The sequence below is a fragment of the Colius striatus genome, chromosome 1, assembly GCF_028858725.1.
Source record: "Colius striatus isolate bColStr4 chromosome 1, bColStr4.1.hap1, whole genome shotgun sequence".
NCBI lineage: Eukaryota > Metazoa > Chordata > Aves > Coliiformes > Coliidae > Colius > Colius striatus.
The window spans coordinates 164,008,931-164,022,988 of NC_084759.1; the positions used below are offsets into that span (position 1 = coordinate 164,008,931).

At 35.6% G+C, this 14,058-nt stretch overlaps 1 protein-coding gene across 1 annotated transcript in view; it reads right to left on the reverse strand.

Annotated features, from left to right (window-relative positions):
• TMTC2 (transmembrane O-mannosyltransferase targeting cadherins 2) overlaps positions 1–14,058 on the reverse strand; it is a 252,721-nt gene that overhangs the window by 47,236 nt on the left and 191,427 nt on the right. The window contains exon 8 of the mRNA XM_062016002.1: positions 13,273–13,394. Within this exon, the coding sequence (XP_061871986.1) occupies positions 13,273–13,394 (122 nt within the window). The remainder of the gene's footprint in view (positions 1–13,272; positions 13,395–14,058) is intronic.

Sequence of the window (14,058 nt, forward strand, 5' to 3'; positions counted from 1 at the left end):
GGGTCCAGAGGAAGGCCACAAAGGCTAAGTGAAGACAGTGAAGACAGGCTTAAGGAGTCAGGGCTGTTCAGCCCAGAAAAGAGCTCCAAGGTGACATTTTAGCAACCTTCCAATACCTAAAGAGGCCTACAAGAAGGCTGGAGAGAGGCTTTTTACAAGGATATGTATAGTGACAGGACAGGGAGTATCTGGCTTGAAACTAAGAAAGATAGACTTGTATTAGATATAAGGAAGAAGTTCTTCACTGTAAGGGTGATGAGACATTGGAACAAGTTGCCCAGAGAAGCTGTAGATATCCCATCCCTGGAAATGTTCAAGGCCAAGCTAGATGGGGCTTTGAGCAACCTGGGCTGCAGGGTTGGAATGAGATGATCTGTAAGGTCCCTTCCAACTCAAACAATTCTATGCTTCTATGTAGCCTAAACAACTAGTGCAATGAAGACACATCTATAGATTAAATGTCTTTATTTTTAAAATAGCATAGAACTATACTTGACAACACAAAGTGAAAAAAATACCCTCTAATTAAAAACACATGTGAATTATGTCAGTATAAAATAATTACTCCAATTAAATCATGGGGGGAGGTGGAATGTGTGTGATAATTAAACAATGAATTTTGCATATTTACATCCTTATTCTGGCAAAAGTTACATATGTAAGTTCAAGCTTGAGGGCTCAAGATGACAGGCAGCAAACACATGTATTACTAATATTGACAGAATTAACATCTATAGATTTTTGCATCATTGATTTTTTTACCAGACTAACATCATTTAGTTAGCTGGTTGCACTTTGTCCCAGTGTCTATTGCTAGAACGTAAAGGGACAGTTCATTGAATACAGCTACAAAATCCGTAGCTTCTGCCTACAGAACTACAAGGCCACTAACATGTCAAACACGATTAATTTTCATTTTACTGGGATGACAAAAAATATATGAATGCTCATCACTTTCCAAACAGTTTATTGCATTCAAGTTCAGGCCAGTCAGGAGATGTCGAGTACATAGTGATTATAGGTGCCAGTACACACAGCATCAAAGGAATGACTGTACCATTAACAGGCTCAAACACTCAAATATTAATAGACAAAAGACAGGAAAATCTTAATACTAAATCACCTAAGACAGAAAATGATCTGACTATTAAAGATGAGTACAGTTACATTTGTTTATGTTGGCCATCATTTTCATCTACCTGCATTTGTTTATAAAGTAATTATTTTTTTTTAAAAACAGCATTTTCTTGCAGAGAGGCATTCTGAGGAACCTTGCATCATACCATCTGAAATGTCCTTTTGGGTACCATCTATCTGCTGATAAAATATCAATACCTCAACACCTTTTTTTGTGTCAAATGATATAAAATCCAATCACTTGACAGAATTAGGCTATTTCATAATTAAGATTTAATATTTATCAACTTGTTAAAACTACCTAATGTACACCTTAACTACCAAAACATAACATATTGTGTAGTTAGATCAAGATGGCAATCCCTGTCACTATCACTTACCACCACATTTTCAGTGTTAAACAAAATATATGGCAGAAGAAAATAAAATTCTAACTTTTAAAGGAAATCCAGGTATAATTGTTTAAACAGCTGAAAAACACAAATTTGGGGCAGGAACTTATTTTGTTTTCACAGTTATGTGTACTGACCCATACAAATTCAGGCATTGAGAGCCACTGGAAACTTCCTAATTTCTAGCAGCAGGATGTGTAGTTGTATGTACACAATCACATGCTTTGGCTATTTTACAAAGCAAAAAATACAAATTTGCAATTGTATGATAGTAGATTTATCTGAAGGATGAAAAAGTTATCAATAAAATTTTAATGGAAGGACTTGACAGCTTTAAGAATTAAAAATCAGATACAAAATACCTTTCACCTGTTGGTCACAAGTTCACATAGAGACCAGGTCGGTAAGCTAATGAAAAGGTGCTATCTAACAGCTGCTCGCTTGCTCAAAAATGAGTGGGTGGTCCTAGCCTAAGCCTTAATTGAGATCCTCAGAACAGATGCACAGTCACATTTATGACTTTTTAGTGTGGGAACTACTGAGACAGAATCATAAAACGATGAATGGCAATCTCATTGCTGAGGAAAAAAACCCCAAGATAATGAAGACACTTTAATAATTGATTTGGAAGATGGTGCTGATATTTGCCTTGCTGGGTCTGAACCTTACTCTAAAGCCTATAAAGAAGGCAAACTTTCAGGAGTTTTCCATGAGTAAATAAAAACTTTTTTTCTACCCTTTGCTTAGCCATTAATATAATCTTCCAGCAACACCAGTGAATTTAAAAGGAAAAAAGTGAAGGTAACTGAATCTTGTAACCTAGCACACTGGTCATATTGGCTTTCAGAAATACCCCACTCTCTATAAATCATGCAAGCTTTAAATCAAAGTGGCTGTTTGCTTGCAAACAGTAATTTGTTTAAATACAAATTCAGGAGCTTGATTTGTTACATCAGTTGTTTGTACAAGTTATTTTGTTTGGTTACTTGCTTCTTCCCCAGAGACCAGAACAATGGATCCAATCCTGCTAATATGGTCAGACATATTGCTTCACTGGGCTTTCCTACAGAAGACTCTTACAATCACCATGAAAAACAAAAGAGAGCTAGCTAAGGACAATTGATATGTTAAAAGACTCTGTATTTATCCTTAAAATATTTAAAAATTGAGGACAAAACTACTGTCTTTATATCCATCCCATTTCTTTTCCTCACTCTTACGGCAAACTGTGCCAAATTTATGTTGAGCCAGCTGTTGTACTTCAGGCTGCTGGAGGCCCAAGGACCCTGAGGTACTAGTAAAACTGGAAAAGATTAGTACAGCTGAACAGCTCTGAATAACCCACTTGTGGAAACTATGATGACAGTGGCAACCAGTAAGGTGGTTCAACAAATTAGGTGGTCTCCGCAATTGAAGCCAACTTTATATTTTGTAAATATTCATCATTATTGAGAGCATGCAAGGGTTTAACCAATAAAACAGAGGCTTCATTCTTCAATATAGTTTTATCAGCTTTAACTGGTTATAATGTGATTGCATAAGGAACTCAATTTGTCTCAGTAATGCAGGTGTCTGTCATTCCACACATCTGCACAATTTTATTGGCAAACATTCACATTTTTAATAAAATGAATTGAATTATGAAAAGATTTCTTAATGGATTGAACTGCAGACACTGAATGCAGAAGAAAAAAAAAGATTTTACACATGTCCTTCCTCCTCTTTAGAACACCCTGAAGTCACAGACTAAGCAAGGATATTAAAAAAAAGTCTGAACTGAACCTATGACTTCATGTTTCTATAAGTTATTGCAGACCTGTATATCTGTTTCATAACCAGTTCCTTTTGCCCTACTAAAGTTGCAACAGGACAGGTAAAACACGACTTAAATACTGTGTTACTGAGTAAATTAGTGATAAAGTCTTAAAAAAGTTTTTACTTTTCTGGACTAAGGAAACAGGAACTAGAGTTGCATCATTTCTGCAACTCTTCCTTCCTCACTCAGAATGACAACATTAATGTCTTGCACCATTATTTGTATGTGAAATGTTATTCTCTCTGAAATGCAAGGGACTTGCATCAGTGATACCAAAGGTCCAAAATTTATCTCATTCTCTATACTTCCTGTGCAACAAAGAGATAAATCTTGCCTTTTCATCTCATCTTTATTATAATAAAATAAAGACAAGTCAATATGGCAGAGAAGCAATGACTTCTAAAGGGTAACATTTAGATGAGAAAAACATATACACATGGCAAGATTTGTAATGAGAATTTATTTGTAATGCAAAGTGCTATATTAGAAAGTGCTAAATTGGAAAAAAAGTAGTTATGGGGGGAGCAGTTTACAGTACTGCAAAGTCCTTTTTTGCCCAACTAATATCAGTAGGCTTGTAAAAGATGCTACATTTTAAAACAAAGTTTTCATATTTTACATTCTTAGATGATAACATTGAGAAACAATACTATTGCTAATATCTATCCTCTCAAATTTTGTCTCTTTAATAACTTCAAGAACATAATATTACTTATCTTTGGTGTAATATGTTAATCTCAGTGTCTGGGAGCAAGAACTGGATTACTCTGGAGGAAATTGCAGTATAAATCTGTACCTAAGTAATCCATGATAATTCACTACATACTAATCTTTATTTTATAGCATATGCAAGGCAATTTTCTCATTATTGCCCAGTGTGACACATTCATATACGCTTGGCCTTGGGTATCTGACTGATGTTCTCCTTCCCAGTCATTTCACTGAACCAGGGTCCTCACAAGCATCCTCACATCCTCTAAGCATACTGCTTGTCAAATGCATTACAGTACATTTAGAAAAAAGCCTTGGTAGAATAAATGAAATCCAACCATCTTGTTTTAGTTTAATCCTGTATTTGCACCAGAAGTGGTTTGCTTCCATTTAAATATATCATATTGGTCCTACTTCAGCCACAGGTGGATTTTTGTTGACAAAAAACTCCATTGGTTTGACTGGGATTCTACTGAAGTCGGTGCAATTCTTCTGTGAGCCAAGGTTATTGTAGACAGTAATCATACCAACTAGGTTCTTGAGTCTACATCTACAGGAATAATTAATGGCATGATAAACAAAGAATGGAGATTTAAGCATGGCCAATTGACTTTGGGGGGAACCTACTGGAGCTTAAGCATTTTTGAATGTGGCACCATTGCTTGTACATAAATTTTGGGATTTAAAGCACAGCTCAACTCTATTGGCTTGAGGAATGATTCAGAGACTCTTAATGTGATATATTCTCTAAGTACAGCAGTATGTATCTGATTAATTAATAACATATTAGAGCTATTTGACATCAATTTTCTTGTTTTATGGGTCTCATCACAAAAACCATCCTTGTTTTATTAAAGCATTCAAAACAGTGTCTTCCAACCCCTACCATTCTATGATTCTATGATATAAGAAAGAAACACAGGCAATAAGATTTTTTTTTTCCCTGAAAGTTTTTATTTGGTTGTTTGATTTTGGTTTTTTATACCCATTTTTTTGTCTTTTAGTGCAACTTCATGTCTAAATAGAATTTACCCTGTGTTACATCACTGTTTACCACCAAGAAAGACTGTATACAGTCTTAAGTAAACTTTTAAAGAAATATTTTGTGACACATCTTCTAATTTATTTTCTAGACCCATATTAAAATATTCATCTCGGTCATTAAGCTTTAGGACATTTAATAACAAGAACATGTAATGAAATATTTAATAAATTTCCATGTTAGGCATTTTCTTTTCCTTTCAATCTTAAGCTACATTTTTTATTTTGTGATAGTGTATTAATATCTACTCACATTTCACTGGTTAGTCAGCAGATCATAAATTTACTATCTCTGTATAATTTTTCCACTGAGTCCTCAGAATGTCTTTTCAGCTAAATTTAGTGTATATAATTCTTTTTTTCTATGATTATTGACAAATTTTCTATAGCAGGGTAATTACAGGTGACTGGCATCAAAACAAAAAGATGTCTCTCTTTTATAAAAGCAGTGCATCCCGTGCCTGTTACATTTTCTATAGCAAGCTTTAAATTTATGTTGAGTAAAGTGAGAAGTTTAGGGCTTCCTTTTTCCTGTCTGCAGGAAGTCAGAAACAAGATAGAGAAGATGAGATCCCTAAAGGAGGTTAGTGACGGGTTATGCACCTAAATACCTGTTCCAGAATAATTTACCAATTAGTTAGACAGATATATTATATTTAAATGAAAATACTTCATTTTACAGTTAATTCTGCTACATTTGGCATGCAGTCAAACATATGTCCTAAGGGGACTGAAAGTATATCTATGCATGCAACACTTATGGCACATGGCCAACCTCAGAAGAAATACAAGCTCAATAGATGTCAGCTATTGAGATTTCTGTAGTTCGGAAATCCTGACATTCAGCCTGGAGCTGTTAATACTCTAGATATACCAGATAATCAAACATTAAAAACATAGGGCTCATAGTTCTGAAGTCCACAAACAGGACCTTCCACATTGAAGAGGGAAGCATATCCTTCCCATTTCCTGTAAGTAAGCTTCTTGTAAACAAAAATGAAAATAACTTCTGACATTTTGTAAATTTCACAACTAAATCCAAACTTTGTGTTGATCAATTTTAGCCCTAAAGAGATTTCAAGTGGCAAGAAAAATTGCAGTGTCTGTGTCAGACTCCAAAGACCAACTGAATATATAACAGAAAAACAGCAGAAAAATGGCTATTCCTTGTCTTAATTTGCTTTCTTCTGTAGCATCTTCTGAAGGATTCTATGTCATTTTTTTATTGTTATGAGGGGATTTTAACTGAAATATTCATTTTTCATTAAAAAATTATGCCTAGAAGCAGTACTAACAGCCAAGGGATTTAGCCTCCTAAGATTAAATATTTAACAGCTTTGCTGATTTAATTAAACTGGCCGATTTGGAAAATGTCTTTTAATAAATTAAAGATTTGGGAATGTTTAGGGAATGTTTAGGCATTTTACTATTCACAAAAGAAATATTTTTGTTTGTTTAAGAGGAATTGATTACTAAAAGAAGGATAAAGTATTCTAGAAAATCATATCTAAATTTAACATACACCATTTCAATTGTTATGTCTTAAGAACCGTCATGATTTTTTTAACATTAAGACTGTTCTAGCTCATTCCTGCCTTCCTCCAGTTTGTGTAAATCTAGAGAGACTGAAAAAGAGTAGCAATCAATCAGTGACAAAAAAATTACAATATGACAGTGCTGTCCAACAGAAATGCAAAATTCCTTTCTCTGCTGGAACATCAACAGTAAGCAACTACAGGAACAGTAAATGTAAATTAATCTGTTTATTTTTGCACTATGTTTCTCTTTTTGTTATCTCATTTTTTTCTGTTCTTCCTATCTTCATTTATTTCTATGTTGTCATTTTTTTATATTAATTTTGAGATGGCTTTCAAGGACTATACCAGTTACTGAATAAAGTGAGTTATTTCATAGTGGCATTCTGAGTAATTTCACAACAAACCAAAAATGGCAGGATACCTCTCTGGCCTTCTATTTGTCAACAACATAAGCAAAAAACAACTGCAGGCAAAAATATGGCCACTCATCAAGAAGTTAGGATTTTGAAGCCTAAAAAAACCTTCAGTGTTGCTACTTGAATGTCACAATTCTGTTTCTTTTATTTTAGTCCAAAACACTGCCAGTCTCTATCATGTCTATGTCTGCTTTCTCCCAATCCCCTGTTAGAGAAAACATTTTAAAATAAAATATTTTAGATTTTAGGGAGTCTTCTAGGGTGATTATTACCGAACTTAATATGGTTTGGAGCTGTAACACAAAACTTTTACAAGGCAAAGTAAATTTTTCTTATAGCACTTTGGGTGATTTTCCAAGACAGTAAAAAACAGGAGATTAACAGCACTGTGTGGTGCCGTGTAAAATGCAAGAAAACACTGTGCAATTTTTTCCAAAGAAATACAGCAAAGTCTGTAATTCCTAGATGCAACACGCTAAATGTTACAATATGCGGTTCTCCCTAAGTACTTTAGCAATTATAGGCATTACTGCAAGCTATGAAGGGTGGTTTGTGGGCTCAAGTTCACTCAAAACAGATAAAACAAAACTTGAAAACAGATTTAATTATAATTGAAATAAAGCTTCTCAGATTAACGTGTTGCTATAACAAGCATCCACTCTGTCTGACGGCAGAGGCGTCAGCCATCGTGTGTGTGGGGGGGTCCTTGCTCTTTTTAGAAGAATAAAGTGAGAGAAGAAAAAAGCAATTCATAGCACTACTGAAACCCAATTTTTTTAGCATGATAACCAACCCTTTTTCTTCTAGAAGGCCTGCTCACAACATGGAAAATGAATTACAGGATATGGCTCAAGGCCTCACCATGCACTGTAATTTTTGACAGACTAATTTTTCCTTACCTGGCTCTGTAATTTTTGACAGACTAATTTTTATCTTAGAACTGTTAGCCTTGCAATTTTAAAGCCTTTTACAACAACAGAAATAAATTAGCTAAGAAAAGGACAAGGCTGAGGTGCTGTGGTACCAAACTCCTATGCTAACAGAAGACTGGCTAATGTGTCCCACTGACAAATAAATTTCTCAAGGAATTTATGTAACTTAAGTTAAAGGTATGAAAAGCACACAATACTAAAGAATCGCAGTTCTAAGCAACTACATGTTGTTTCTGAAAAGTAAATAATAAAAGAAAGCACAAACTTAAGCCCCAGACAAATGGCTATTTTCCAATTATTGTACTAGCTGAGCTACTAATCATGCTTTTCAACCACTAAATTATGCTATTCTAATATATTTCCAGGAAAATTGCAGCTTAGTGAGCTGTAATTTTTAGAGATGAACATGTAACACTATCCAATATAGGATTTATTAAATACTTGTGATTTACGATTTTAGGTAAAAAGGCTGTAAATTCATTAGCTATTCCTTTGAGCTCTTAAGTTGGCCTGCAAGTACAAATAAAATTAAATAGTGTAGATTATACTTTTGCTTACTATTATTCATTTGATCTCATAATATGCAAGCCTAAATTTTAAATAGCCCTTTGGAAGAATAGTGACATTAGCTAAGTGCAAAAGGGAAACTCATAAAAAATCAAGATGAAATGATGACATGAATTAGTATCTGTCACAGCATAATTATAATAATTTGAAGTTTATTGCAATAGATGATTTGTGATTTTCCTTCATTACAGTTTTACATGTCACTCATGCCCATTCTGGCAGAAGCTAATCCTCCTCTAAAATCTCTTTTCAACAAGACAGGATAACAGGTGTTAAATACATGTCTGTACCTCTGATGCAAAACACTGCATTTTAGTAAACTGGAACTAGCTTCTTCATGAAACTAAAGAAAAGCATACAGAATCATAGAATGATTCATGTTGGAAGAAACCTAAAGATATCATCATGTCCAATCCCCTGCTCAAAGTAGAGTTAATATTTTATTTAGATCAGAGTGCTCATGCAGGTTATTGTTTAAATTGGAAGTAAAAAAACCCTAACATATTTTTAATTGCTGAGCTAATAAAATCATCCAGGACAGGGTGCCTTTAAGTGTGCTGTAGAACTTAGCATTAAAATGGAAGAGAAAAAAAACATGACAGACATTTCTTGACAGGTAACTGTGGATTTAGAAAACATGTAGAGTTCCTCATTAGTGAACCAAAGCCAGAAAACATGAACAAAATAAACAGTTTACACTCTAGAATGCTTATTTGCCTCTATATATCTGTTTATGAAACTCAGAAAAGCTTTTGCTGAAAGTTGTGAAAGGATAGCCTGCTGTAATGACCAAGTAATTTTGCAAATCTCTAGTCTAAACACTGGGCATAGGCTACCCTCACTGTTCTTCATAGGAAGGCAAAGAAAACAGAAGGTACAAGAAGGTGGTCCAAGTATCCAGATTGTCAGTAAATGGTTAAATTAACTATGTGGTGAATGGAGTTGAATTAAATTCAGTTGGTAGCCAGTCATAAGTGGTGTTCCCCAGGGCTCAGTCTGGGGGCCTGTTCTGTTTAATATCTTTATCAGTGATATGGATGAAGCGATCGAGTGCATACTCAGAAAGTTTTCAGACACCACAAAGTTGGGTGGAAGGTACTACCCTCTGCTTGAGGGTAGAAAGGCTCTACAGAGGGATCTGGACAGGCTGGATGGATATGCCAAGGCTACCTGAATGAGGTTCAACAAGGCCAAGCGCCAGGTCCTGCGCTTCGGTCAGAAAAACTCCATGAAATGCCACAGGTCTGGGGAGGAGCGGCTGGAAAGATGTCTGATAGAAAAGGACTTGGGAGTGTTGACCAACAGTTGCCTGAATATGAGCCAGCAGTGTGCCCAGGTGGCCAAGGCGGCCAACAGCATAACAGCTTGTATCAGAAACCGTGTGGCCAGCAGGACCAGGGAAGTGATTGTCCCCCTGAACTCAGCACAGGTGAGGCTGCACCTCCAATATGTCCAGTTCTGAGCCGCTCACTAAAAGACAGACATTGAGACACTGAAAGTGGTTTGAGGGCCTAGAGCACAAATCATATGAGGAGTGGCTAAGGGAACTGGGGTTGTTGAGCCTGGAGAAAAGAAGGCTCAGAGGAGACTTTATTGTTCTCCACAACTACACTACACAAGGTTGTAGTGAGATGGGTGTTGGTCTCTTTTTCCCAAGTAACAGCTGAAAGAACAAGAGGAAATGGCCTCAGGTTGCACCAGAGGAAATTTGAATTTGATATTAGGAAAATTTCTTCACTAAAATGGTTATCAAGCATTGGAACAGCCTGCCCAGGAAACTAGTGGAGTCATCATTCCTGAAGGTATTGTGTAGATGTGGCACTTAGGGACTTAGGGTGGATTTGGCGGTGTTAGGTTTATAGTTGGACTCTATCTTAAAGGTCTTTTACAAGTTAAATGATTCTATGATTCTATGTCATGCTGCTTTTAGTAAGCATAAATTCTGGCAACAGACTTAAGGAGGCAGAAAAGCTGGGGTTAAAATGAAGCCACTTCACTGGAATTTAAGTCAGGAAGTAAAAACATCTGAATTTGTGAACTTTACAGGTTTGACTTCACTGTTAGGGGGTTTTATACTATAATTGTCTTTGGCTGGAACTTAGGACTTATCTGAAACCTTTCTACTTTCCTTCCTTACACTCTAATTTCACTGACAGAGAAAAATTTTCTGTCTATTTTAGCACCCACTTCCACCCTTCACTTCATTGACTAGCTCACATTTCTCTGCGGGAGAACAGAGAAGTGTTATCAATAGTTTTGTCTCTGCATTTACGTTCAGAAACAGGATTTCACGAAGTCTGAAGGTTTATTTCCAATAGATGAGAGGAAAGAAGCCTTTAAAATATCTCTCCTCTAACATCCAAAAACTGACTCATCTTTTGTCTCCCCTAAATACACAGGCTGTGAAAAAATTATCATGACCCTAGGTATCAAAGTTTAACAGAAGAATAAATCACAGTGGTGTCTCAAGTTAGGTATGAGCTGAAAAAACAATGCCAAATGGAGCAGCTCTAACACTACTCAATCCCAAGGAAGCCTATACAGACTTCCAGGAAACATGTCAGTTACAGTAATCACTGATTTGTGACAGGAACTAATACTACTACAGTTCAGTATAGCAGAAACTAGAAAAAAATAATTTAATGTGAATCATTGAACAGATGGTAGGCTGCAAAATTGATTAAGGGTAACCGATCAACGTGGAGACAAAATGCATATTCTACTGCTAAATCTCTTCATCATCTATCTTCCTGTTAAAAGTCTTTCAGTAGATCAAAGATTAATTTATTTTTTAATTTACCACAAATGAAATAAGCATCTTAAATTTTTTCTGCCATCTCTAATTACTTTGCCATTACCATGTTGCCTTGTTATGTGTCTATGAAGTCTTATGTCACTATAAGTTAAAAGGACATCAGCACCATGTTTTCAGCTTAAGCTGCTGTTAATAGAACAAAGCCTATCTGTATATATTGCCATGAATATGAGAAGCAGCAACAGTAACTATGGAAAAGCATCAAGAGATGGTAACAAACAAACATGATGAGAACACAATTATGCCATGGGGCAACTATAGGCAAGCGTGTGTTGAGAAAGGAGAGGCAGAGTACTTTATTGCCTATCAAAGTGCAGTATTCAGTGTTCAAAGCTTGTGTCTTTTATGCTAATGAGAAACATTCCTACAAAAACACAGTTCAGATCCTCAATGTACAACCCACCCCACATGTATCTTGTATTTATATCCCTGGAGAAAAGCAAGTGATACAATTCTACTATAAGGATTCGCTTACATTTTTCATGACCTCTCAAAGTTGAGGTATGCCACTAACGTTTAATCCTGTACCTGAACTTTCATAATGAGAAGACATAACTAAAAATTTCTTTTTAGTGGCTCACAGTGTTTGTACAGAGTTATGGGATTTGGAGATTTTGTTATTTTTCAGAAAACTGTGAGGCCTTATTTCCCAGAATAACTGCAAGACTTTCCCTAGCAGACTTCACATTTCATATACTCGACAGTTCAGAAAATGCACAAAACTAACCGGAAGAACACTGGGATAGGGCAGTGTGTGTGTGGAATAGAAAAGAAGAAAAAAGTAGATTTTAATTGAGAAACTCTTCCTTTCCCCACATCCATTATAATAAATTAGAACTATTTTGTTAAGGATTTCATTATTTCTAACTTCTAACTCAAAAAAACCTTCACAATTTATTCTCCTTTTCCAAATTCAGATACTTTTAGCAGCAATAGAGCTGCTGAAAGTCATTATGAGCTAATTTTCTTCCCTGGATCTCTACCCTGTGTCCAAGGACATTTTTTGCTTGAAGACTGGACAGGGGACAAGCAAGGTCAGAGTAAAACTTTATAGTGAGGTGAAAAGTTGAAGAAGGCATTGAGACTGAGGCACAAAGATTGAAGTGCAATACAAAGGTATATCAGTAGAGTATAGAAATGAAACTTCTGGGGTGAACCATGAAAGCAATTGTAGAAGAGGTAAACAGGAAAGAGGATGTGGTCAGAAAAAATGAGAATGACAAATGGAAAACAAGTGAAAGACGGTTTTAAAATGGAATTATTTTAGTGAATAAAATAGAAATCTGTATTCATCTCAAAACGTGTGAAAACCAAGAAAGAACTGGTGCTTTACTATAATTATCATACGGATCTAGTTTAGATGGAGCTATGAGCTCATCTATACTCAAAAGGCAAAGTGAATTTTGAAGAAATTAAAAAGTTCAACTCTTCCAATTTTATTTTAGAACTAGCTCTGAGTAGTTGCATAGCTCTTTTCATAGTCTGAAAAATATACTCATAAAAAAGTGTAAATTCAAAGCATAAGACATGTAACTCACAAAGTATAGGTGAGACCTCTAGCTCTGCCAATAGGCTACTACAACCCTGGGTCAAACACTGAAGATCTTTATTGATATCATTACTTGTGATCTAAACTCCTTATAAAAAAGCTTTTTCAACCAGAGAACTTCTTACTATCTATAAAGTTCCCATGCTATTACAATTGCTTTCTTCTGGTACAGGGGTGGCAACATTTCAGGAATGGATGTAATGTTTCACAAAAAAATAACACTGTCCAAATCCTTAATTAGAAGGCATGACTGAAATAGCATGACAAACAGCAATTTTCAGGCCAAAGTCTTCCTGTCCCTTACCTCACCTACCCAAAGGGCCTGGGACCAGCTCCCAGTAGCTGCTGGTTAACTCACCGTCAGAGCCAGCAGTTTTCCATAGGTGAGATGGGCTGGGATGTGGTCACTCTTGGATCGCAGTGATTCCACGTACCAGTGCTCTGCTTCTGGCAGCCGGCTGAGTCTCATATAGGCTTCTCCTATAGGGTGAAAAAAATGATAGTGAGAATGCTCCAAATTTCTCAAGGCATACATAAATTATTATCTCATTTACAATTTGCTATGTATTAAATAATCAAAGATCTTGAAAAAGGTGAAGATCTCTGAACCTCTCCAATGGTACATACACATATTAGAAGCTTACAGATACTTGAGGGAGGAGACTGAGTTATGGACTCATGGATTTATCAGGGCTGAAAGAGCGTGGTTGAGATGGAAGTCTTGTTGGAACAGAAATGCAAGAGAGCTCCAGCTGCTAAGTTTCAGTCAGAAGTCTCAAAAGTAACAGAAATTTTATCACATCTGTAGAAAAGTTACTATTTTTCCATCAGTCTACATTGCACAGCATGCAATGGTAAAGAGAATACAGGAAGTGTTTGCATTTAATCATAATATATCAAGAATCTAGATTTTTTTAAAACTAGAAAAGGTTAAAAAAAGTCCTGAAACTATATTGTAGAGAGAGGCAAGACATTAAAAAAATGAATCTCTGAATGTAGTTAAATTAGGTCATCTGCCACAGCTAGTTTAAATTAGAATATAGCACCTATAATTTTAAAATTGCTACATGTACAAAAGTCACGTTCAAATTTACCAAAATTGGTACATGTTACTGCGAGAAGCTGAGGAAGCCAATGTTGAAAA